At 35.4% G+C, this 23,972-nt stretch overlaps 1 protein-coding gene and 1 pseudogene across 1 annotated transcript in view; both read left to right on the forward strand.

Moving 5' to 3' along the window:
• Nucleotides 1-22,742, forward strand: part of LOC110107572 (ABC transporter C family member 4) — a 46,827-nt gene extending 24,085 nt beyond the window's left edge. The window contains exons 3-11 of the mRNA XM_020837845.2: nucleotides 17,524-17,610; nucleotides 18,107-18,730; nucleotides 18,875-19,039; nucleotides 19,127-19,421; nucleotides 20,092-20,306; nucleotides 20,414-20,719; nucleotides 20,816-20,879; nucleotides 21,932-22,171; nucleotides 22,299-22,742. Coding sequence (XP_020693504.1) covers nucleotides 17,524-17,610; nucleotides 18,107-18,730; nucleotides 18,875-19,039; nucleotides 19,127-19,421; nucleotides 20,092-20,306; nucleotides 20,414-20,719; nucleotides 20,816-20,879; nucleotides 21,932-22,171; nucleotides 22,299-22,399 — 2,097 coding nt within the window. The 3' untranslated portion in view covers nucleotides 22,400-22,742. The remainder of the gene's footprint in view (nucleotides 1-17,523; nucleotides 17,611-18,106; nucleotides 18,731-18,874; nucleotides 19,040-19,126; nucleotides 19,422-20,091; nucleotides 20,307-20,413; nucleotides 20,720-20,815; nucleotides 20,880-21,931; nucleotides 22,172-22,298) is intronic.
• Nucleotides 931-6,520, forward strand: LOC114580866 (annotated as a pseudogene).
• Nucleotides 22,743-23,972: the final 1,230 nt, after the last annotated feature.

A 23,972-nucleotide genomic window follows, 5' to 3' on the forward strand; every position in this document is an offset into this window, starting at 1 on the left:
TCTGCTTGGCAGTTTTCTCTTGGACTTGTTTGTGCAAATCATTTTTTTTTATTTATGAACTCCATTATGCTTCCTCGGTATTGTAAGTGATGGTTTTTACTATTAGAATTAAATCAAGAGGGGTTAAAGGATTATTGAATGGGGCGATGGAGTAACTTAAATAATTTAGGGGCTTTATCAATATCTAAATAATGCTTAATTTTTTTTTTGATATAAAAATTATAAAATCTCACTTAATATATGAAAGTATGTGTGTCAAATCAAGTAATATAGTGATATAATAGAGTATCAATTCCATGAGAAATAATTTTACTTGTAAATACTAATACCGTATACTTCAACTACAATAATTATTTTATTCAATTAAAACAAGTATTGATGGAGATTCAATCATTGAATTTAAAATAAAAAAATAATTAAATGTAACACTATTTGGATAAATAGTTTTAGATTGATGGAATATAAATACAACATGTTTCCTAATGATTTTCTTTTATAATGATGCTATTCAGAGTATGTACATCACCAACCGCTCAATTAAGCGTGAGGATATAAAGGACATAATAAACCCTTCTAACCTTAATACCACTCTAAACTCCCATAGTTTGTCACCATATAAAAATCTTAAAAAAAGTAAGTAAAACATGTATTATTAAAAACATCTCATGATAATTCATCTCTATAAATTTGATACAATGCAAGTACTGTCTATGCTTGCATCATACCAATCCAACATACTTGGTTGTGCCTTCTTTTGTATTCATAGGCTTTACATTACACTTGATATTAATTACACATATGGCCACTCTGTGCATTAAATGAAAACATCATCCCATTTGCAAAAATTTCTCTTACACATTGATAATACAGCAAGAGGTTCCTTATAGAAAAGTTCCCAATCTCGATTCAGTATCAATTGCATTACTTTCCTTCTTTGGTTTTGAGAACCATGCTTAGGGATTAATTTCTTGTTTACCACCAATGCTCCATACCTTGACTTGGCCTCACCAGAGATGAATCTTCTCTTATCATATGATGATGAAGCACGCTTTTTGATACCAAAGAATTTTGTGGTCATTTCACATAAAAACTCAAATAATGGATGTATAAAATATGGAGAAAAATAGAAGAAAGAATGCAATGAAATTTCTTTTTAACGGACACCCTATACAGAAACATTACGAGTGATGTGAGCTCAAGAGAGTAGCGCTATTGCACTTTAAAACATACAAAATGACAAAGAAACTGATAGAAGCTGCAATGGGATGAGACATGGGTGATGCGGCGTAGACATTGAAAGCGAAGTGCCAGCTTTTTGACTAGGAAAATGCAACGTTGGTTGGCACATGCAAGCCCTGCGACACTTACAAAGACAAATGTTGACCCCTGCACATATAACCACATATAAAATATGCGAAACCGGCGAATCAAACAAATTCACACAACCGTCCCTCTCCCACTTCTGCCTTCGCTTGTAGCCCCATTCGCAGATAACTCATACGCCTGCTCTCTCCTCCTTGCTTGGAGATGACCTTGAAGCTCCAACTGTCAAGGAGGTCGGGGATGGCAACCTTAACTTCGTCTACATCGTCATCAGCTCCTCTGGAGGATCCATCGTTATCAAGCAGTTGCAGAATATCGTGGAATTGTTGAACCCCTCACTGAACATGTTGTATTTTCGGATCCATACAAGATTTCTTAGTGTAACCGTTGGACATCTCCTTACCTTGATCAAGATGCTGAGACTATTCGGGAAGATATCTTAAAGCTTGAAGTTGCTGGGCTGAAATCCATGTTCTTCTGGAGAGCCCAAGCTCTCATACATGGAGATCTTCATACCGGGTCAACCTTGGTGACCACAGATTCTACTCAAGTTATAGATCCAGAATCCTTTTATGGGTGTAGAAACTTAAATCAGAGGAAGAAGCACTTTTCTTGAGTTTTTTGAGGAGGAGGGAGGGAAGAGAGGGAAGAGGAGAGGGAAAACACTAAATTAGAAATTTTATTTCTTAACCATACTATTACATTCTATAGTGTTTCTATTTATAGACATAAAGGCTATACAACAATCTACAAATTTAAATTTAAGATCAATATCTAACAATTTTCACTTTGATCCTAGATTTACACAAAAAGATAACTGTTATCCACAAAAAATAGCTCTGTCTTCCCTTGTGAACGGTTAATAATTTTCTCAAGAATTGCTCCATCATCTTCTTGAATTTCCTGCATCACAAGCTTCAGCTCCACCTCCTGACAGGTCTTCACCCGTCCATCCCACACAATCAATTCCCGAGCACCCTGTATGCCTCGCTTCCGCACCCTGTGCTCCGTGCCCGCACCTGAGCCTCCAACTCCGCTCCCGCATCTTGCACTCATTTGATCTAACGCCCAGCACATCCTGCGCGTATCCACCGAGTCCAACATTCGACTTCAACTTGTCCGCCACCGTAACCACTCTCAGAAGCTTGTCATCACCAAATAAATGTTATAGAACTCAGGCGCTGGTTCTTGATTGTTCTTTTGCAAAGACCGGATTCCATTCCATCCTGCTTTTCAAACCATTTCCAACATGGATATAGCCCAAAAAACGCCACAGCAAAATCATCTTCACTGAATCCTTCCTCTTTGTTACAGATCACACCAAGACCCTTCCTATAAGAAGAGGACGTAATATTCATCACGATCACCCTTTGACCTCTCCTCGGTGGACTCTGCGGCAGAAAACTCGCCATCGCTGATTCCGTCGCCGCCATATAGTTCGGCGCCGACCTCATCTGCAAACTCCGAGTGCTCGATGGCAACGGAGTCGAAGGAGATAAAGAAGCTTGGTGGTGTCTTGGTCCAGTATCGACCTCTATATAGTGTCTTGATGCCTCAAGCAAATACCCCATTAAAATCTTGCACGCTCAGGTATGGATCAAAAAATCAAGAAGCACCCAAGTGTCTTCAATCTGTTTTCTCTTTCTTCAAAAGTGTCACAAAAAAGTGTCACAAAATGAGATATTATTAAAAAAATATCACAAAAAAGTGTCAATCTGTTTTCTCTTTCATCAAAAGTGTCACAAAACTAAGGCTTCGTTTGATTCGGTTTATGCTTACATAAAAAGGAGTTTTAAAAAAGAAGGTTGAGAAAAAGTCGTTCAATAAAATAGAGTTTCAGTAATGAGATATGTTTGAATAATATTTTTAAAAGTGCTTATTAATACTTGAAAGTAAATTTAAATTGTTTGTTTAAGAGTTCTGCTTTTGAGATTTTATTATAAAAGACATAATTGCCCATGAAATTTATGTACACGTAATTAATATATATATATATATATATATATATATATATACAAATCTTTCTAAGAAAAATTTAATTATCTACTAATTTATAATCTCAAAAGTTTTCATTTTTAACTCATAATTTTTTAACATACAACATAATTTTTTACTGCAAATAAGATAAAATTTAAATCATATTAATTTATTATTATACTTACAATTAATTCTTCTATAAAAAAACTCAACTTAAATAAAAAAATATTTTAATGTTAGAAAATTAATTTATTTTCTTATCAAATAATAGATTTACGATGGGGGTCATGTCGGTAGGGCTTGATCCGACATTTTACTTTTGAAACTCCGTTTTGTGACTGAATAAGCAGAAACAAAAAAAATTTTGCGACCACCGAAAAAATGGAGTTTGGCGAAAAGGAATTATGGTTAAGCTTTTATTCCAAACAGTTAGGGTAACTAATTTCTGCTTATTCAGATGGAGAAAGGAGAAAATAAGCCTAGTCAATCCAAGTGATCAGCCAAAAAACCTATCAAAGATTTCGCCTCCGGCTTCCGTCAGAAGAAAGAAATCCCATTGGCAAGAAAGTCTTTCGTCCGTCCGCCGCAACTGGACCGACCTCGGCACCTCCTGTCCGACTCGCTCGGCTTCGCTCCGTTCTACGACAAGGGCACGCCCGCCTCTGCCCGGTGCTCAATCGCCCAACCTGCGCAATCTCCCTCGCGAGCTTCAGATCACGACACCAGGCCGCTTTCGGCGCGACCAATGCCTTCGGCCCGCGTCTGCACGAGGTCTGCCTGCCTGACCGACGATCCGAGGCCAGCACGTCCAAGCTCGCCTCCTTCTGAATCGATTTCTTTAGACAAGAAACCGGTCTCTCCTCCATCTCGAGTCGCCACCACAGTGGCTTTGATACCACTTGTACAAATCTAAATCGAAAATCAATATCTAATAATAGGCCTATGGGGTTTGATATAGGAGCCCTTGAAGGGAATTTGATTTCAGCATTTCCTTTTTACAAAATGGACATGCTGATAATGGAAAAGATCGTACGGCATATAAACAGTATATTCTTAAGACAAAGAAAACACTTGGAATTTTTTTTTTTTCATAAGAAATTCATTTCCTTATGAAATGAACACAAAGACAGGAATGGCGAGGCCTACCTTGCAGATGTATACAAGAAGCCAGAACTTCGGTTTCTTATCCAGGAAAAGTATATAAAAGATTTATTTCATGATTCTCTTGGATTTGGTGCTGCCAAAATGATCAGAAGGATAGTTGAGGTAGCTCATTTTGAGGATTTAAGGATGGCAGAGGGATCTCTAGCAATTGAAATGGAGCTGGAACTTCACTGTGTTAAAGCTTTGTTATCTTCTTTTTCTGGGATTGTTGATTCACACGCATTCATGCTTTCTTTGGTGGGGGAAGCTGAAAAAACTTTGGAATTACAATTTCCTACAATACTATAGTTATAGGGGGGAGGCAAGTTGAGGATAATTCCCTGCATCTCCAAGTTTCAGAAAGCAAGGACCTTGAAAATCATGTAGGGGAATCTACGACTCAGCCTCAACTTGTTATCATTCCCAAGATCGTGATCAACTCTGCAGTCACTTAATTTATCCAATAACAGAAGATGGTGGCCTTGGAGTGCATGTTACATTGGACCTCAATGGTCTGATGTTGAACGGATTGATGATGTGGGTGATGTATCCAGCTTCTTGAATTGGTTGGACTATTTCGTGAACTCAGATTGATCAAGCAGGTTTTATCCTGAAATAAGAACGTATTTTCCTAATCTAAGAAATGGATCACTAGAACAAGGATACTCAGGAATCCGACCAAAGCTCTCTGGGCGAGGACAACTTCTTTCTGACTCCGTTATCCAGTGAGTATTATAATGAGTTGCTCACAAAAAAAAAGTGGGAAAAATGTATTTTAGTACATTTTGTAACTTATACATTTGTGTGTATATCTATCCACTGCCGTCATCGCCACGTCACGCAGGTATGATCCACCCAAACTTAAAAATCCTTTTTCGGTGCTTGCATTGTGACGAACCACCCATGCGTGTTTTTTTTAGAATGGTGAGAGGAAATTTATTGCAGTGCTCGCGATGAGACGGGTAATCCCCAAAAAATTTGTTTTCAGCCTTTACAGCACGTCAATGGACCCCATATGCATGATTTTCTTAGCGTGGTGGAAGGAAACTAGGAATGGTGCTTACGGTGAGACAAACAATCTTTGTGCGTGCTTTTCTTAGGACGGCAGGGCAAAATATAAGTACCTTTAAGTGCTCGCGTAACGTGGCGTGGGCAAATTGCATCTTTAAACATGTACTTTCGAAGACCCATGCACACCTTTCTTGGCGTGGTGTGAACGAAGACTACGACCGTGGTGTCCCTTCACATCGATCGTGCACATCTTTCTTGACATGGCGGGCATGCTATGACTCTTGAAATTTCCGCTAAATGGGGGAGACACCGGGGGGAGGATGCCAAAATTTGGAGCAAATACAGGGAACTTGACTTGAACTCAAATGAATTGAACATGTGATTTGTATGGATAGGAGGGAACATATTTCAAAACTTAAATGACTAACAACAAAATTTGAACTTAAATGATAAAGAACTCAAACTTAATTAAACCAAGTGTAATGGGCATAAGCTCGAGCTTAATTAAATGATAATAAACTATATTTAATTTGAATTGAACAACCCATAAGAATTTGATTTGAATGACAACACAAGGAATTTGAATGAATCATAAAGGACCTAGACTTTAATGAACCATATGAAATCAAGCCTAAATTAAGATGCTTTGACCCAAGTTTAATTCAAATAACAAAGCCTTTGCAAATGCATTTCAAGGGACTATAGTTGGATTCAAACCTAAACAAATAGCAAGGAATTGAACTTTCGATGCTTAATCGAGCATGAAAATGCAAATGCCAATTTAAGCTACGAATTTTTTGATTAATACCAACAAGCACCTTATGGCCAGCATTAATACATAATCATCTATATGGAGTCTTTTTCTCAAAGCTGACCAACTTGCAAGCAAGTACAGTAGTCCATCAAAGGAAGTCAACATTGAATGAGTTGTAAATACAATGGATTCTCTACAAATATAACTAGGAAGTGTGCAACAATTGTAATAACCCCACACAGTCAATCTTAATTTGCAAACAAATACATCAAAATCCCTCTAAGCCATGATGATCAAAAGGGAGTATTTGTAAAGGTGCTCTCGCAATCAACGTATAGAAAGAGAGTAATGACAAATGAAAATCCCCACAAACAGTTAAGGGAGACCTGTCATATGTTCAACACACTGTCTATAAATGAAATTAGGAAGACTATTGATGAATATCAGTACCTACGAGCCATTGTAGGAGATTCCTCATCGACATAATAGTCTACCTATATAGGGAAACAAGTAAAATGCAGGACTACAACAATCTCGTATGAGCTCTTATAAACCATTGTAGGGTGGTCCTTCATCCATACGAAAGACAACCTATAAATGAGGATTGGTAACATGCAACCAATACTAGAATCCCTTACAAACTATATATAGTATAGCGTACGATAAATGCTAATACTTGTTGAAGATAATGGGATGTTTTTCCTATGCACAACAATAACGATATGTAACAAGCAATAAATGTTGTCGTAGCCCTTTATTAATAACTTGTCCATGGTCAACGAATACATTGATGTGCTACGAGCAGAAGGGTTCAACAACACTGTAAAAGACCCATTCCACATTCAACATGTCAGTTGCAACCAAAAGGATTCAATATGCAGTGAAAACAATGATGTGATACATCTAGATGTATTCAAGTGAATGTCAACATATAATGTATTGTGCCCACTAGAGTTAGTGATTAATATTTGACAAATGGCTGTTAAAGATTAATGTAAAGCTTGATGACCTAAACTCACAATTATAAGAAGAAAATACACTTACTATTCCAATCATCACAAGGATTGTAATAATTATTTTAGGAATGGATTCCTCATATATCTTCAATCGTTGCAGTTGTCAGTTCAAGGTAGTGCCACTAATTTTGAAGTATAGGACATCAGAAAGGACGCATTCATTTAAGGTTGAAATGATTGATTCTTTGTTTAGGCCAACAACATAAAATGATAATGATGGTGTACCTAGGAAGTTGCTTATTGATTCCTATACGAGCAATGGGAAGAGAAAGCAGGTCAAATCATTATTTTCAGGGATGAAGCGAGTGAGTTTCTGTTCAACCAGGTTCTGAACATTGAGTTGAATAGGATTATTGAGGCTTGCAAGTGTCATGATGAACGAGTGGTTCTCTAAGCTTATGCTGATGATTGCACATAACTCACAAGCAAAGGTAAAAAATATATAGCATATATAAGTGCCAACAAGCCATTGTAAAAGGCCCATTGCGCATTCATCATGTCATCTATGGGCAAACACAGAAGGGCTACGACAAATACAAGCCTCTACAAGTTACCGTAGACCTGTCAAATGTCCCAAAAATGCCTCCACACATGTGGACTACGATAGGTATACATAAAAGTACAGAAATACTTATACAATGATACACCCGCATGGGCCCCAACGAACGTGTCGTATTTATGTACTTGACGTATGAGGATGCTACGTGGGTCCGGAAATGAACAACCTGTTATGGATATGATCATTTGTCGACTAGTAGATAGAGTTAACATGGATCAATAAATAAAATATAATAGCCCATAAACTACCCCGATGATGATCGTGTTAAATGCAAATCTCAACCGAAGGGGTTAATTCCAATATTCAAAAATAAAATTCCAAAAAGCCCATAAAAGCCAAAACTCCAAAAAAAATAGCAAAAAACCTAAATGTTTAAAATTGAAATTCAACAATTAAACACTTAAAGCAAAACCTATTCACACTCCACAACAGTTTATCAAGGTGGACAAATCTAAATATTACTTTAGCTCATAAAGAGCTAATGTCTGGTCAAGAATATCACTAGGATTCATTCTCAAATAGTTTTCTTCCAATAAAGATGTGGCACGTGTCCTATAACTGACTGTTTTGCATCAAATGGCACCGTAGATATATAATTATGACCAGGTTCCTCTGAATCAAGTGGTTTGCCACCAAATGGCACCACTAAATTACGTTCATGGCTAGAGCTCGTATGATCCCCAATGACATTAAATCATTAAGATATGAATCAATATAATATAATTGATAGGGCGTAAAGCTCTCTATTACTTAAGGTGGATTCAAATTTATCTTTTTAGAAAACATCTACTCCAGGTCTATAAGGTACCCTTGGACGAAGCAACCCATGGATGCCAACAATGATCCTTCTGTCAGGTTGAGTTGACTACCTCCTTTAACTAAGTAGACCAGGGATCATGATGGCCCGGGATGATGGAACCATGGGATCTTGATCGGGTCCATCATCTATTTCTCCACTATCTGCTTTAAGGCACGATGGTGAAATTTCCATTTTAAATATCAACCTCTGAACCCTTGCTACTACTATATGCCCTATAACACGTATTTTCTACGTATCAGATCGATAACTAGCCTTAATCGACAGTTCTATCTCGTTATCGGGAAGGTAATAAACTATACGGCTTGCGATATAGGAAACTAGAACTTAGATCATATAAGCCTCGCAAAATGAGAGCAAAATCTCTGGGTAGTGTCTTATCTATATGATCCCGATATGCCTTCCCAAAATTTACCTCGAAATTTAATTCATTAAAACTCCTTCGAAAGTAGAGGGGAAGACGGGGCGCCAATTTTCGAAGCCACAACCAACGATGTGGCACTTTAACTGACATAATAATAATTTTGATATAATGCTGTGGCGCTAGCAACAGTGATGCATCGCACAATGATGTGTCATAATGTAAAGTTATGAACGTTTATTTGAGTGCACCAACATCATCACTATAGAGATAATGGACTAATGCTGCAACACTTGAGATGGTAGCGCCGAGGTGCTTGATAAGGCAAAATAGCGCTACAATGTTTAATGACAAAGTGCAACAAAGTTGCAATCAAATAAATTTTCTTGAGAATTTAACACTAAAATGTTATTTTTGAATGCCGCAAAGCTTTGTTTCCAAGCACCACATTACTACGTTATTTCAATTTTAAGCACATCAAATTTTTCTCAAGAAACTTTTCATAACTTTGTCAAAATCAATATTAATACTTTTATAAATAATACATCACACACATAACATAAAAATAAAAAGTAAAAATAAGAAATAAAGTATACAAACACAAAACAAAAGTGGGTTGCCTTTTAATACAATGCTAAATTTATAGTGTTAAGCCGGAATTGCCTTAGATTGATCATATTTACTATAATTAATCACCCCCACTTCTCAAGTGATCTCCATTATGATATTTATCTTTTCTTTTTTTGGATTAAGTTCAGTATTACTTGAGAAAGTTTCATGAGATCTACTACTAAAAGAAATTGCAAGCTAACCTATTTGATTTTCTAAATTTTTGATGGAAGTGGTCTGACTTTGCAATTAGGTTCCTAACTAAAGTAGAACCTCTTCCAAAGATAATTTTCTCTCTCTGAATCAATTATTTTTGGTTAGATTGACCAACATTCTACTAATTGTTACAACCAATATTATTATTTGACTAACTAAAATTAGAGTGATTCCTCCAACCTAGATTATAAGTATTGAAATATAAATTATTTTATCTTTCAATCAAATTTACATTCTCAATCCCTTGCATTATTATTATCCATTAAATTTAAATTATATCTTCCAATTGCATAGATGATCCTGATCCTGAATTAACTCTAATAGTGTCTAACATTTTAAAAATTACAATAACCTGTTAGTTCAAAATAGATACTGCATCTGATTCATACACACCAGTTATTATCTTATGATTCACCCTATCAAAAGGCCACTCAAAATTATTTATAGCAATTTTCTCAATTAGGTCATATACTTTCTCAACTAATTTATACATTAAAGATCATTCAGCTGCTGCATTTATGATTGACCTAAGGGTTTCTACCAATTGATTGTAAAAAGTTTGAATAACTAACCAATGGGGTAAAATATGATGAGGGCATTTGCTAAGTATATTCTTAAATCTTTTCCAACTTTTATGAATTGACTCTCCCTTAAAATGGATAAAAGTTGTCACATCATTTCTAAGCTTAACAATTTGTCAAGGTGGGAAATATTTAGCTAGGAATTTATGTGCCAACTCATTCCAAGTGATTATATAGCCTGGGTGCAAGGAATTCAACTACATCTTAGTTTTGTCCCATTGAGAAATGGGAACAATCAAAGTCTAACACCATCATCGCTAATACCTTTATATTTGAATGATGCATAGATTTCTAAGAAGATAGCTATGTATAGGTTAGGATCCTCAATAGAAGTTTCGACAAACTAGGAATTTTGAACCATTTGGGTTATGGTGGGTTTCAGTTCAAAATTATTGGCTTGGATAGCAGATCTATTAATACTCTAATGGATTCCTCATATTAAAGGACTAGCATACTCTATAAGAGGTCTAAGATGATCTTAATATTATATCAGTTCAGACATCTCTAAAATGTTTTTATTTTCTTAAATTTTTATATGGATCTTTTCTATCTCAAAATCAAATAAGAAGGGCTCTTTACTAAATCTATTGAGCTTTTAACAAGGCTAAAATAAAAATAAGGATCACAAATTAAACAATTAACAAAATAAATTTTTTTGTTTTTTTAAAGTTTAACAAACAAAATAAAAATATAAATACATAATACAAGTAGCCCTAAATATATACTTGTTTCAACAACAATTTAAAATTGTAATGCATGTTACTTCTCAGACAACAACATAAAAAACTTGATGTGACTGTATGTGCGGTTGCCTGGTTTGTGTTGGACTTGAGCTATGAAATTAAAATATGCTTAGATTTTTTTCATATGGAAATAATAAAAGCCCACTAAAAATATAAGTATATGTGTTGAATCAAGTAATAATGTGATAGAGAAGATTGTCGATCCCACGAGGAAGTGTTCTGCTTAATTGCAATTAAACTATTACTATTTAATTTAAATGCATAATTTATCCTACTGAATGTAAAACGAATATTTTTAAGTATTTTCCACTTAATGGAGACATGTAAGCAAATTTGATACTAACAAAAATAAAATATTTTGGACTAATAAATATAAAATAACATAGGTTTCCTAATAAGACTCTTAATTTTAGATGTGAATTAGATCATATATATCCCTAGATTTCTGTCAAGCTTGTAGGGGTGAAAAGGAAGGTTTATGGTCTTCCTACAATTATACTATCTCCATTGAACCTAGATAGTTTATCATCTTATGTCTAGGTATGCCAATATTCTATTTCAGTACCCCTATTTGTTCCAATATTTCTCCATCGAGATTATACATCACATTAGCTATTAACTACGTACATGATCATTATATGCATTAAATGAAGAATGGGAGATATTGAAAACATCCATAAGTACTTCAAAGAACAAAAGTCTACATTAGTAATTACTATGTATTTACATTATTAGCTTAAAACTCAGAGATTTAACCAAATATGAATAACACACAAAGCAAACTCATTTTCATTTCATTCATATAAAAAATATAGAAGAATGAGTAGGATAAATGTCACTCAAAAGAATCAATTGATGTTTTCTACACTCTTTCTTCCTCCAACAATAGATTTGATAATACAATATAGGCTAAAATCTCTCAAGTGAAAGTATCTTACACTTTCCTAGCCTCCCGTAGACTTTACTCTAAGGGGGAACAAAAGGAAGACACTGTAAAGGACAAGACTCTATTGAAATGACAAAACACCCCAAATAAAAGAACTGAAAAACTTTTTATACAAATATAGGAATGAGCTCAGGCATCGTGATGCTCAACATGGTGGCATCGCGGCGGTATAGCATGAACAAGTGGTTCACCGTTATAATGCTTTCTCCGTTGTGATGTTGGGCTGACCAATACACGATTAATGGTCAAACCAGCACATCTTTTGGCTAAGTTGGTGTAGATCCTAATTTTGGAAACTGCTCCTCCGTGGTGCTATAAAAGCTATGCATTATTATGCTATAAAAGCTATGCATTATGATGCTTGTATTCCTAGCAAGGGTTTTTTGGTTCTGTCTTTCAACTCTTTTTTTTTTTTTTATCAACTCTAATCCTCTTGAACTCTTGTTTTACATATCAATGAAATTTATGTATGTGTATTCTCTGTGAAAATGAACTTTCATGGATAGTTTCTCCTTTTGAAATTGTTATTTGATATGGTGTTATATGTAGTGTAGATTAGATCTATGCTTTAACCTTGTAATAAAATTATTTTATGTTTCTCCAAGCTTGTATGCTAGCCATTCAAAACCCTAAAACCTAATATGATCTATAGCCTCGATGGTGGTATAGTGGAATAACCAGAGAAGCATGAAAATATATTGAAAACAAAAAACATATGAATTTTTCAGGTTTTTAGATCATTAAAGAGATATGTTTCAAGCAATGAAAAGTATGATTAACAATGTTTAATTATATCTTAACTAGAATCTCAACTAGCACGTGCCATTACGTAATACTATTACTGGGGTGAGTATAGAAACAACCACATTGATTTTATAAAAAATAAAAAATAAAAATAATGCTAATGAAACTCCTTATGTCAATAAGGATGCTACCAATTTAGTAATTGGTGACTAGAGTGGTGACCACGTGGCATCATTGAAAGGGTTTTGACTAATTGATTTATTTGTTAGTTGTAGGTGATTGGGGAAATTGCTACTATTGTCACTTAAGACATGCCCCTCGATATCTCATGACTCTACCTACTCAAAGGATGTCAAATATACAATGGTAATATGGATTAGACTAGTGGAATCATTCTCTTGGTCTTCTATAGGTGCTTTCCATGCGCTCTTGTCTATTATGTATGCTGAGTTTATTTTCATCTTATTAGTGTGAGTTTCCTAGCGGTGGCTAGGGTTTGTAGGAGAGCCAATCTACTTATTGAATAGTAGATCAATTGTATCTTTTGTTATTAGTTGAAGAAGAAGTAAAAAATTAGCCCTTATATTTGTGTTCTTGCATTTCTTCTTCTCTATTTTGCTATTTTTGCTTTCAGGACGCATCAAATTGGTATTAGAGCGAGGATTTGGAGAGATGATTGTAAAGAAGGTGGATGCATTGGAAGGAAAAGTGGAGCAAATCAAATCCCGGATGGAGGAGAAGTTCTTAACCATCGAATGAAGGTTTTTCTCCATGGAGGATCGGATGGAGAGACGATTTGGAGGGTTGGAGGAGATGATGAGAAAGCAAATGGAGATGCAATCCAAAACTCCACCGACGATTTTAATTGCTAACCCTAACTAAAATTTGATTGGAATTCCCTTGGAAAAATCTAAGGGAAAGGAGATTAGATCCACCGCTTGGGCTCTGATAAGGGGCGGATCAAGATTTTTGGATGGGGGAAAAACAACGAGGGAATTTTGTGGTGGAGATGGTGGGTTGTCCGACCATTATGGGAGGCATTTCAAGCAAGGGGAGTGGGAAACCGGAGTTGGAAGGGGTCTAACTGAGCTATGGGGATCAGATCATACAAGGAGGGTGGAAGAAAAGTGGGATTGTCAGCCTCGATACAAGGGGGAAACTTGGAAGGATCATGAAAATCGCTACAATGGAGGAGAAAGAAGCTATTGGGTCGGTGACGATCCTAAGGTGAGAAAATTGAAGATGTGAAGGATTAAAGAGAAGAAAAGTGAGAGTTCAATAAGTGATACAAAAGTACGTTCCAAGGATAAACAGATCGTCAAAGCAAAAGATGTGAATGAAGAGGGGAAAGAAAAAAACTTGCAAAACCAAGCTGATGGAGTTGATCAAAATCTCTAAGTCTTGTGCAATGTGATTCTATCAAAACATCCACTTCCCAAGAACTTGTGTTTTCATAATCCAAAAATGAAGATGGGAAAGACACTGAAATGAAGTCAGTGTCTAAGAATGAAAGAAAATCAGTGGAAGCATCTTTGGTTTCTACTTGTATGGGTATTTCTGAAGATGGATATATTGAGGGTCAAATACATAATGCGGCTAATATAGAGTTCTCAAAGGATAAACATGACATTTTAATTGATTAAGCCGAAAAATTCAAAGGATGAAATTCAGGTAGAAAGAATTTCTTATCATCTTCAAAGCCCATAGAATCGGACTATGGTCTTAGAAGGAAACAATGAGATTATAGACAAGAAGGATCTAGCAGATCATGATATGGAAGAACTTCATTGTTCATTTCGACAAGGAATCAAATGTCAATTGATTATTTTGAGTAATCAAATTAAAATCTTGAAAAAACAAATCCAAGTTACATAATAAGAGCTTGAAGAGAAGCGTTATAAAGTAGTAAACATGAGATTAGTAGTTTCATCCTGAAGCAATTTTTGGTTGAATTGACTAAAAAGAATTTGTTTCTCTCATTAGATTGTGGAATGTACGTGGAAAATTTGAAGCATGCATAAAATTTCTTTTTCGAACTCAAATAGAAATGGGTCACTTAGGAAAGGAAGCTAATTACACTGCTAGACCAAAATGTGAAACTTTGGAAGGAATTGATTTGATGATGAAAACATATGATACTAAGAAGATTTGTGAGTCATACGGTGCTAATGATCGTGAGATTTCAAATGGTTGTTATGATAATATTTTGCAGATTATTTTATGAATTACACGGAGTGGAAGCATAAAGAACCCGAGAAACAAACTTGACATCTAAAATACAGGTATCAATTGACGAATGCAGATCCAATAAAGTAGAAGCTGCCAAGTTCCTACATAACCTTCATGTTTCAGCATTCATAGAATTGATATTTAAGGAGAAGTTCTTTGAGTTGATGCAGACAATTAAGGGTCTTAGAGCAACTAATATTGTGCAAATGAAGTTTATAGTTGAAGAGATATCTTGCGACAATATTTTAGAAGAATATTTAAAAGAAAATGTTGAAGTGCTTGGAAAAGAAAATAAGGGGTTGAAGGCACAACTGAATGCTTATGCTTCCTTTTTTGCTCCATTGGAAAATGAGATTGCACCTCTAGAGGAACACACCCTCTATTGATAAATATTAATACTCTAAATAGTAAGAGAAAACTGCCTAAAATTTTTAGTCAGGTACAAGGTAAACATCACAGCTCACAAAGTTTAAGAGCATCAGCTAGAATCTTGGAGATAAGAAAGTTGTGTTCAAAGGTTAAGGTGGTTCAGAATGTAGTAGCTAATACGGAAGGACTTCTAGAGAAAGCAGAAGTTATTTCTGGTACCAATGTGGATGATGAAGCAAGAAAATCAAAGCACAAAAGTCAAATAGAAGCATAAGACATGATCTAATATAAAGTGAAGGCATTAGGAAAGATGTTAAACTATTGAAAGATGGCATATTCTTTTGAGTGAAGCACGAGCAGACAATGAAGGATATAGAACTTGATCATATGCTAAGTGATTCTCGACATGAAACATATTTTGTTGTTGAAACAGATGATCAGGAGACAGTTCTCATCCTTCCACGTTGAGGATAAGGTGTATCATTGGAGGGGAGTATTGATACATCAGGGGGCCCACAATCAAGATAGAGGAGCTATTATTCATTAGGTAAGGAATCAAGGTGAAGTTGTTTAGTAAGGTTTTTATTGTGGAAGGTTTTAATTTAGGAAAGTTTTAATATTTTAGGAATGTTTTTATTGTGGAAAGATTTAATATTTTAGCAAGGTTTTTATTGTAGAATATTTTATTTTAGGGAGGTTTTAATTGTGGAAGGTTATAATATTTTAAGAAGGTTTTAATTTTGGAAGCTTTAATATTTTAGGAAGGTTTTAATTGTGTGTTAGGGCTATTTAAGGAGTTTTGTCTAGGGTTTTAATATTATATATACTGAGTTTATTTTACTCTTGTTGGTGTGAGTTTCCTAGCTGTGGCTAGAGTTTATGGGAGAGCCGATCTACCCATCAAATAGTAGATCAATTGTATCTTTCATTATTTGTTGACAGAATAATAAAAAATCAGCCCCTATTTTTGTGTTCTTGCTGCACTTATTCTGTATTTTGTTGTTTTTTGTTTACAAGATGCATCAAGTGCCCCCATCATCTCTATATGAGCAAGCTGCATGTGGTGCCTCCATTTGTGGGGGTGGTTGATCTTGCTTTACAAAGTGGTCTTGCTAGCACGAGATCCCTTTGCTAGCTTTGATTATAGCAATCCTAAGCATTCCGCGTGCCCTCCATGTCGGCCCATGGGCAGCTCCTATCATGCCCATAATTTTGGTGTCAATCTGCCTTGATAGTAGCTCATTTAGGAGAGTGGCTAAGAAAGATTCTACCATGCTATTATATTATACTTTAATTAAATGGCTATTCGTGAGTTCCAAAAACTAGCCGATGTACACGATTGTTGTAGTTTGAGAACATATCTGAATGATTCTTCTCATAATTTTTGAGTTAATGCAACCTACATGACTGTCAGTCCAAGTCTTTGGATTCTATCATTTATCTCTGGAACCTAATGATGAAGCCTCTCAATAACTCGCCAGGTTCGTGTCACATTTTAGAAAAAAGCTTGCTAGCTCTTGAGTGGCCTTTGAGTGCTCAAAAATTGAGTGATGTGTATCCTATTGAACTTACAGAAGGATGTATGATGCCTAGCAGCAAGTGGAAAAACCATCAACAGGTAGAGTGTTTGTAGGTAAGAATAGTCAACACTTCAGCGCATCATCGATATCTATCAGTGATATTGCCAACTCTAAATATGTAGTGCGGTCAATAGGTTCAAATCTACCGTGGTACAATTCTAGGTGGGCATTTTAAACTAAGCAAGTACACGAATTTATTTTTTATCTTCAATTGTTTCCAGTACAATCATTATTCTCTAAAATTTGTTTTCTATCCACAAGAAACTAATCAACCCTTAGCTGATTGAGAGCACATTCAGCATTCCACTATTGCGTAAAAGTGCTATATAGTGCATAACATTATAATAATAATTTGATATATCATTCTTTATATCCTGTCTATGCTGTTTTTATTTTTTATTTTTTTAAATAAGAAATACCACTTTAATGTTGCTGTATCTCCGTTGTTTAGGATGTTTATTCACAGGTTGAAATATAATATCAAGTCATCCTACACCGCAAAGAGAATTTTATTATGAACATAATAATTTCATATCCTTGTGCAGGAGTGCATAAGGGGTGCACTGAAGGGCAAGACAATTGTGCTTGTCACCAACCAAGTTGATTTTTTGCACAATGTTGATCTCATCCTGGTATGTGATACAGTCCGCTCATGCAATATCTTCAAGGGATGTTGGCCTAATTAGAATATATTGTGAAACCTTTTCCAATGCAAACTAATAATGTTGTAGGTCTTTATGGCATTTATCTTTTTTTTTTTTTTTTTTTTTTTTGAACTTTTCATGGGATTGGATGATCCCAAGAATGATATTACAAATGTTACCGTCACAAGAAACTAGGCTTTGCTGTATTATCAGATTTCACTACAAACATATAGATAATGTATTGCTAAATGTGCATGTCAGCAGCTTAGTTTACTTTTTCTTGTTACTTCATTAATTTGCTGGCATGGACCGGCAAAGGTATGCCAACCTTATGCTTATAGTTTATAACAAACAATACCATCTTCATGGTTCTTATAAAAACAATTAATCAGCATGACTTGCGACTTATAAATTTAATCATAAAGGCCAATCATAGTTTATATCTGCTGCTTTATTCTCGCTGATATGACTATTAACATACCAGGTTATGCGGGATGGGATGCTCATCCAATCTGGAAAGTATGACGAACTACTTAATGCTGGTACTGATTTTGCATCATTAGTTGCTGCACACCAAAATTCTATGGAGCTACTAGAGCACAGTGCACCCACACACGAAAGCATGAATGATCCATCTAAAGCATCGAATAAATCCATCACAAATCAAGATAAATCTAATGGTGACACCGCAGTATCACCTAAGGCTGAAAAGGGCTCTTCTAAGCTCATCAAGGATGAGGAGAGGGCAACTGGCCAAGTCAGTTTGAATGTATACAAAACCTACCTCACTGAGGCCTGGGGCTGGTGGGGAGTCATTGGTGTGTTGCTTGTCTCACTGCTGTGGCACGGCTCTCTAATGGCGTGTGATTATTGGTTGTCATTTACTATTTCAGCAGATAATGCTGCTTCATTCAGTTCATCACGTTTTATTGGAGTTTATGCCGTTATAGCTCTAGTTTCAATTATCCTTATCACAGGGAGGGCCTTTCTTGTCACACGCTGGGGGCTAGAGACCGCCCAGATATTTTTCAAGCAGATTCTGAAAAGCATCTTGCACGCACCCATGTCGTTTGTTGATACCACTCCTTCCGGAAGAATCCTTAGTCGAGTACTCCTCTCTCCACCTTCCGATTTCTCCATCTTTCATTAATTTTCTTTTATATCATGAGTGATGTATTTAAATGGCTCTTTCATGCCATTTCTTTCTTGATTAATTAATTTTTACTTGAATTGATTGGATTGCTTTTGTTAGGCATCATCGGATCAAACCAATGTGGATGTCTTACTCCCTTTCTTCATGGGGTTAGCTATTTCAACGTACATTACAGTTCTTAGCATTCTTACCGTCATCATTCAGGTTGCTTGGCCAACTCTTATTTTCATAATTCCACTGGGATGGCTCAACATTTGGTACAGGGTGCGCTTTTACCAGTTTATAGAAGAGCTTCGATGATCCATCAATCTAATTAATTACACCTCATAATGCTAAATCATTTTAATGCAGGGTTACTTTATTGCAACATCTCGGGAGCTAAGTCGGCTTGGTTCAATTACTAAAGCGCCTGTAATCCATCACTTCTCAGAGACCATTCAGGGTGTCATGACAATCAGGTGTTTCAAAAAGGAAGAAAGGTTCTTCCAGGGAAATATCCACAAAGTTGATGCAAGCTTAACTATGGATTTTCACAACAATGGTTCCAATGAGTGGATGGGATTTCGGTTGGAGTTGATAGGAATTTTCGTTTTATGCATATCTGCGTTACTAATGGTTATGCTTCCCAGCAGTATCATCAAACCCGGTTAGGAACATTTAAGTGCAATTTTGTTCTGAACAGACCTATCTTTCTTATACGAAATTCTGCTAAAAAGCACTTCTACTTTTTATCTTTTTGCTGAAGAAGATATTTGGCTTTGAATATGATTTGATGATTGAAAATATCTCAATGATTTCGTAGTTTTTTTGTTCCGATTGCTTAATCAATGAGTTGAATAATGGCCAAAACTGTCAGAATTGAGTATGCATTGATCAAATCGAGCTAACTCAAGATTGCTTCAAAAATATCCATGCATGTATTTTTGAGTGGATAGATTAGTTTTTATATTCATCATATGTGCATTTGTACATCTATATCTGTATGTGATGGATGTGCATATGTATAAATATATGTTTGATGAGAACGCCTTAGAAGATTGAATTTGTTTTGAGGTCTGATTTAAACATGCTATTACTATACTTGGCTCAGCGCAAAATAGGAACACATAACTTTAATCTGATTTTCAGAATGGGTCAACTGAGCTTGAGATCAAATTGTTAATAGTCCTACTTAGATATTTAGAATTTTGCTTGAAAGATTTCCGTTTGCTGTCAATCATACCTAACTAATGCCTTAAAGTAGTTCAAGTAAACCGTAATATAGATTAAAAAAATAGAACTTTCTATGCTTACATTTCTTTCACTCTGTAATGCAGAATATGTTGGGTTATCTCTATCCTATGGTCTCTCTCTCAACGCCGTGCTATTTTTTGCCATTTTGGTCAGTTGCTTCTTAGAGAACAGGATGGTTTCTGTAGAGAGGATAAAGCAATTCAGTGTAATTCCCCCAGAAGCACCATGGAGGATTGAAGGTTGTCTGCCTTCACCAAACTGGCCAACCGATGGAGAAATTTCTGTAATAGATCTCAAGGTTAGGATCTTCTAAAACTGCAGGGTACTTACTTTTTTTTTAGGGCATACGGTTATCAACTCTTTTAGCACTGTTACTCAAAAAGATTGCTGCATTACTTCTTACAGGTTAGATATCGACCGAATACTCCTCTTGTTTTGAATGGCATCACATTTAACATTAATGCTGGTGAGAAGATCGGAGTTGTTGGTCGGACAGGGAGTGGAAAATCAACCCTGATTCAAGCTCTTTTCAGAATTGTAGAACCTTCCGGAGGGAAGATAATCATTGATGGAGTGGACATTTGCATTTTGGGTCTTCATGATCTCAGGTCACGTCTCGGCATTATTCCTCAAGAGCCGGTTCTCTTTGATGGGACTGTGAGGAGCAATGTTGATCCAATTGGACGGCATACTGATGATGAAATATGGCAGGTGGGAATCGATACTGTTGAGTTTCTATTTCATCTATTACTGAAGTCAAACTTCTATATGTTGAATATATTTTGTTGCATGATCTTATCCTTGAAGAGCCTAGAACGATGCCAGCTCAAACAAGTTGTGGCTGCAAAACCTGAGAAGCTTGATTCTCTAGGTACCATGAACTTATTTAATTATCTTTATATTTTGATTGATTAATTCAAGCGTTTGAGTTCATGCTGTTTGTAGCTACTATTTACCTTAGCAGACAAATATAGTTTAATATTTTTCGCTGTATGCTATTAACAAAGTTTCAACATGGTTCCATCGACGACCATTTGAGCGTTTATGGCAGACTTGTGAGGGTGGTTGAGTAGTCCACATCCGAATTGAGGCAAGGTCTTTCTTTCCTAATAAATTTGTGGTTGCATTTTTCATGAGTTTTGCAGTGATAGATGTCTGTTGGCTGTGACCCTGGGTGCTGAATACCACCGACAAATAATATGAGAGTTGATGATTCATTTGATATAATGCAATTCATGTAATCTGTGTTATACGTCTTTCCGGTTTTTATTATGATTGAAAAAAAAATGCAAATATTGATGCTTATTCTTGCACTTAAGCAGTTTAATATTCCTACATTGGAAGTAAAATAAGTAGTTTGGCTTTTCTACTAAGTTTTTTTGATTAATATATGTTTATCAATCGGTGCTGTTGGATTCAATTTTTTCTGTAGATCATATTCGGCCCCTACTAGCAGGTGAACTCTATGACTGGACAATTTTATTTCTCGTTTTTTCTGAAGTGTAGCATCCCTTGGTGGTAAATAGAGGCTTTTCTCTTTTGTTTAGAGTGTGAGAATGGTGTAAGAGAGAATAGAAGCAAGGAGAGAGAAAGAAGAGGAGAGAGAGAAGAGAGATCTATACTTATTTCTCCCAATTTTCATAGTGGATTTCTTTGTACGGTGTGGCTCTATGGGTTTTTCCTGATTTCGGATCTTTCCACGCTAAATCTTTGTGTCCTTCACTTTCCATTGCATTATATTTTTTCTTGTTTGTTTCGTTATGTTGTTTACTTCTACCCCCAACAGTTAGATATATTTGATGAAACCTGAACTTGGGTGATGGACACCCAAACTGCATCGAAAATTTGAAATTCAGCAACTCTTTGATTAAACCAACATAAATATTTCTTTCTTTTAATTTAAGCATCTCTCAATTTCTTCAGTGGTTGATAATGGAGAGAACTGGAGTGTTGGTCAGAGGCAGCTTTTCTGTTTGGGTCGTGTTCTGCTGAAGAAAAGCAGAATTTTGTTCATGGATGAGGCAACTGCTTCTGTGGATTCTCAGACGGACGGATTAATCCAGAAGATCATTCGTGAAGACTTCTCGGGCTGTACAATTATGAGCATTGCTCATAGAATTCCCACTGTTATGGACTGCGATAGAGTGCTGGTTGTAGATTCTGGTATGCAATTCTAAAGTTCTGAACTGTTGGCACTTTAATTATACCTTAGTTTTTTGTCTATGGGAGCAATAATGCTTCACTTTGTGATTTTATTAAATTATGGACTCGATCCTTCCATTTTCCACAGGACTAGCAAAGGAATTTGACTCGCCGGCCAATCTAATCAACCATCCTTCGCTTTTTGGCGCATTAGTTCAGGAGTATGCCAAGCGTTCGTCAGCTTTCTGAAAAAAAAGAAAAAGAAAAAAACATGAATGTCTTCTCTAAGAATAATGCTGAGAAGAAGAATGCAAGTTTCTCTCTGCTTCTGCTCGTTCAACATATTACTATTTCAGAAGTACATGGGGTGAGATCAAGAGGAATAATTTAAGAGTAACCGAGTCAGCATGTTCAGTTTTAAATAAAATGGGGAATATGGTTATTTATTCTTGATTTGAGAGTTATATGTTCAGGGTGTTGCAGGATATCAATCCTGAGGTTGTATCCGAAGTTCATCTATTATGTACACTGTACAGTATACACTATCGATATTTTGATCTCATTCAATGTAGCAGTGTGCTTTTTCTTTTAAGACTTCCTTGTATGAAAGGAATCTATCTATTTTAATGCTCATCCTGTGCTTGAAGTTACAAATCAATTTGTTGAAAATTGTTAAATAATTTGATTGAAATGTAATTAGCCATTGAAACTTTACAAAATCTTCTCTTAAACTCTCATTAAAAAATGATAATTTAATTTCACACCCAGAAAGGGAGGAATGTGAAATAATCACATTTCTAGTTACAAGCAACCAAATAAGATCGCAGATCTTCATTTCGTGAGTTGTCGGAAAAAGAAAAACCAGTTCTTAAATTAGAACAATGGTATCCAATTTCAAACTTTCATTTTATATGGTAAAATTGAAGGAAAAATGTTTTTTTTTTTTACTATGGGTCGCCTCGCCCACTTTAAAGACTGGTTCTTAAATAATTTTCAAAAGAATTCTCTTACATTTTAAATTTTTTTGGAATTTACTTAAATTTTAGTTGTGAAATAAGTGCTACTTCTGCAGCATAGTTTTTGCATGTTTATATTAGGAGCTATTAATTGTGCATTATCCATTTTTTTTCATTTGAGTTTCTGTGAGTTTTTGTGTGTTGTAATTAAGCAAAACTGATTTATACGCTAGTGCATATACAATTCAATTAATAAAAAAGTGAGTTGAGTTTCCATCCAATGAGGACTTATATTATCCTAATACTTCCCTAATACTATCTATTTGAACCACAATATTTATCCTACCAGTTCGAATGAAAATGAGTTTTCCAATGTTCCTTTTTCAAATGCTGAATTGAAAAGTTCAATAGATGAATGTGTTTTGAACCTATGATGGTGAAGAAATACATGTTTGCTTAACTTTGACTTCTCTAATGTGTGCTATGAATCAGAGAAAAATCCCTTTTAGATTTCAATCGAATATGTAAGAGTTTGGAGTAAAGTTTTCACTTCACTACAATTATTTTATCTCCTTAGAATCCAAAACCCTAGCCATCATATGTCTATGCATAATAATGCTTCATTTTAATTCTCCCATTTTTTCTCTTATTCCTCAGGAAAGGCAATAATTCACACTAGGTTTTAGGCATGTCATAGCCTATGTAATAATTAAATTAAGATTGAGAGAATTGAAAACATCATTGAACATTGCAAGCAGTAGATTCTACTTAAGTAAATCATGCTTTCCCACACATCACAAGTTCAGAATAAGTAAATTTGTCACCAGTGGACTTGAAAATACCTAAAATAGTTTTACATAAATAAT

This window comes from Dendrobium catenatum, unplaced genomic scaffold (assembly GCF_001605985.2).
Source record: "Dendrobium catenatum unplaced genomic scaffold, ASM160598v2 fragScaff_scaffold_1355, whole genome shotgun sequence".
NCBI classification, from domain to species: domain Eukaryota; kingdom Viridiplantae; phylum Streptophyta; class Magnoliopsida; order Asparagales; family Orchidaceae; genus Dendrobium; species Dendrobium catenatum.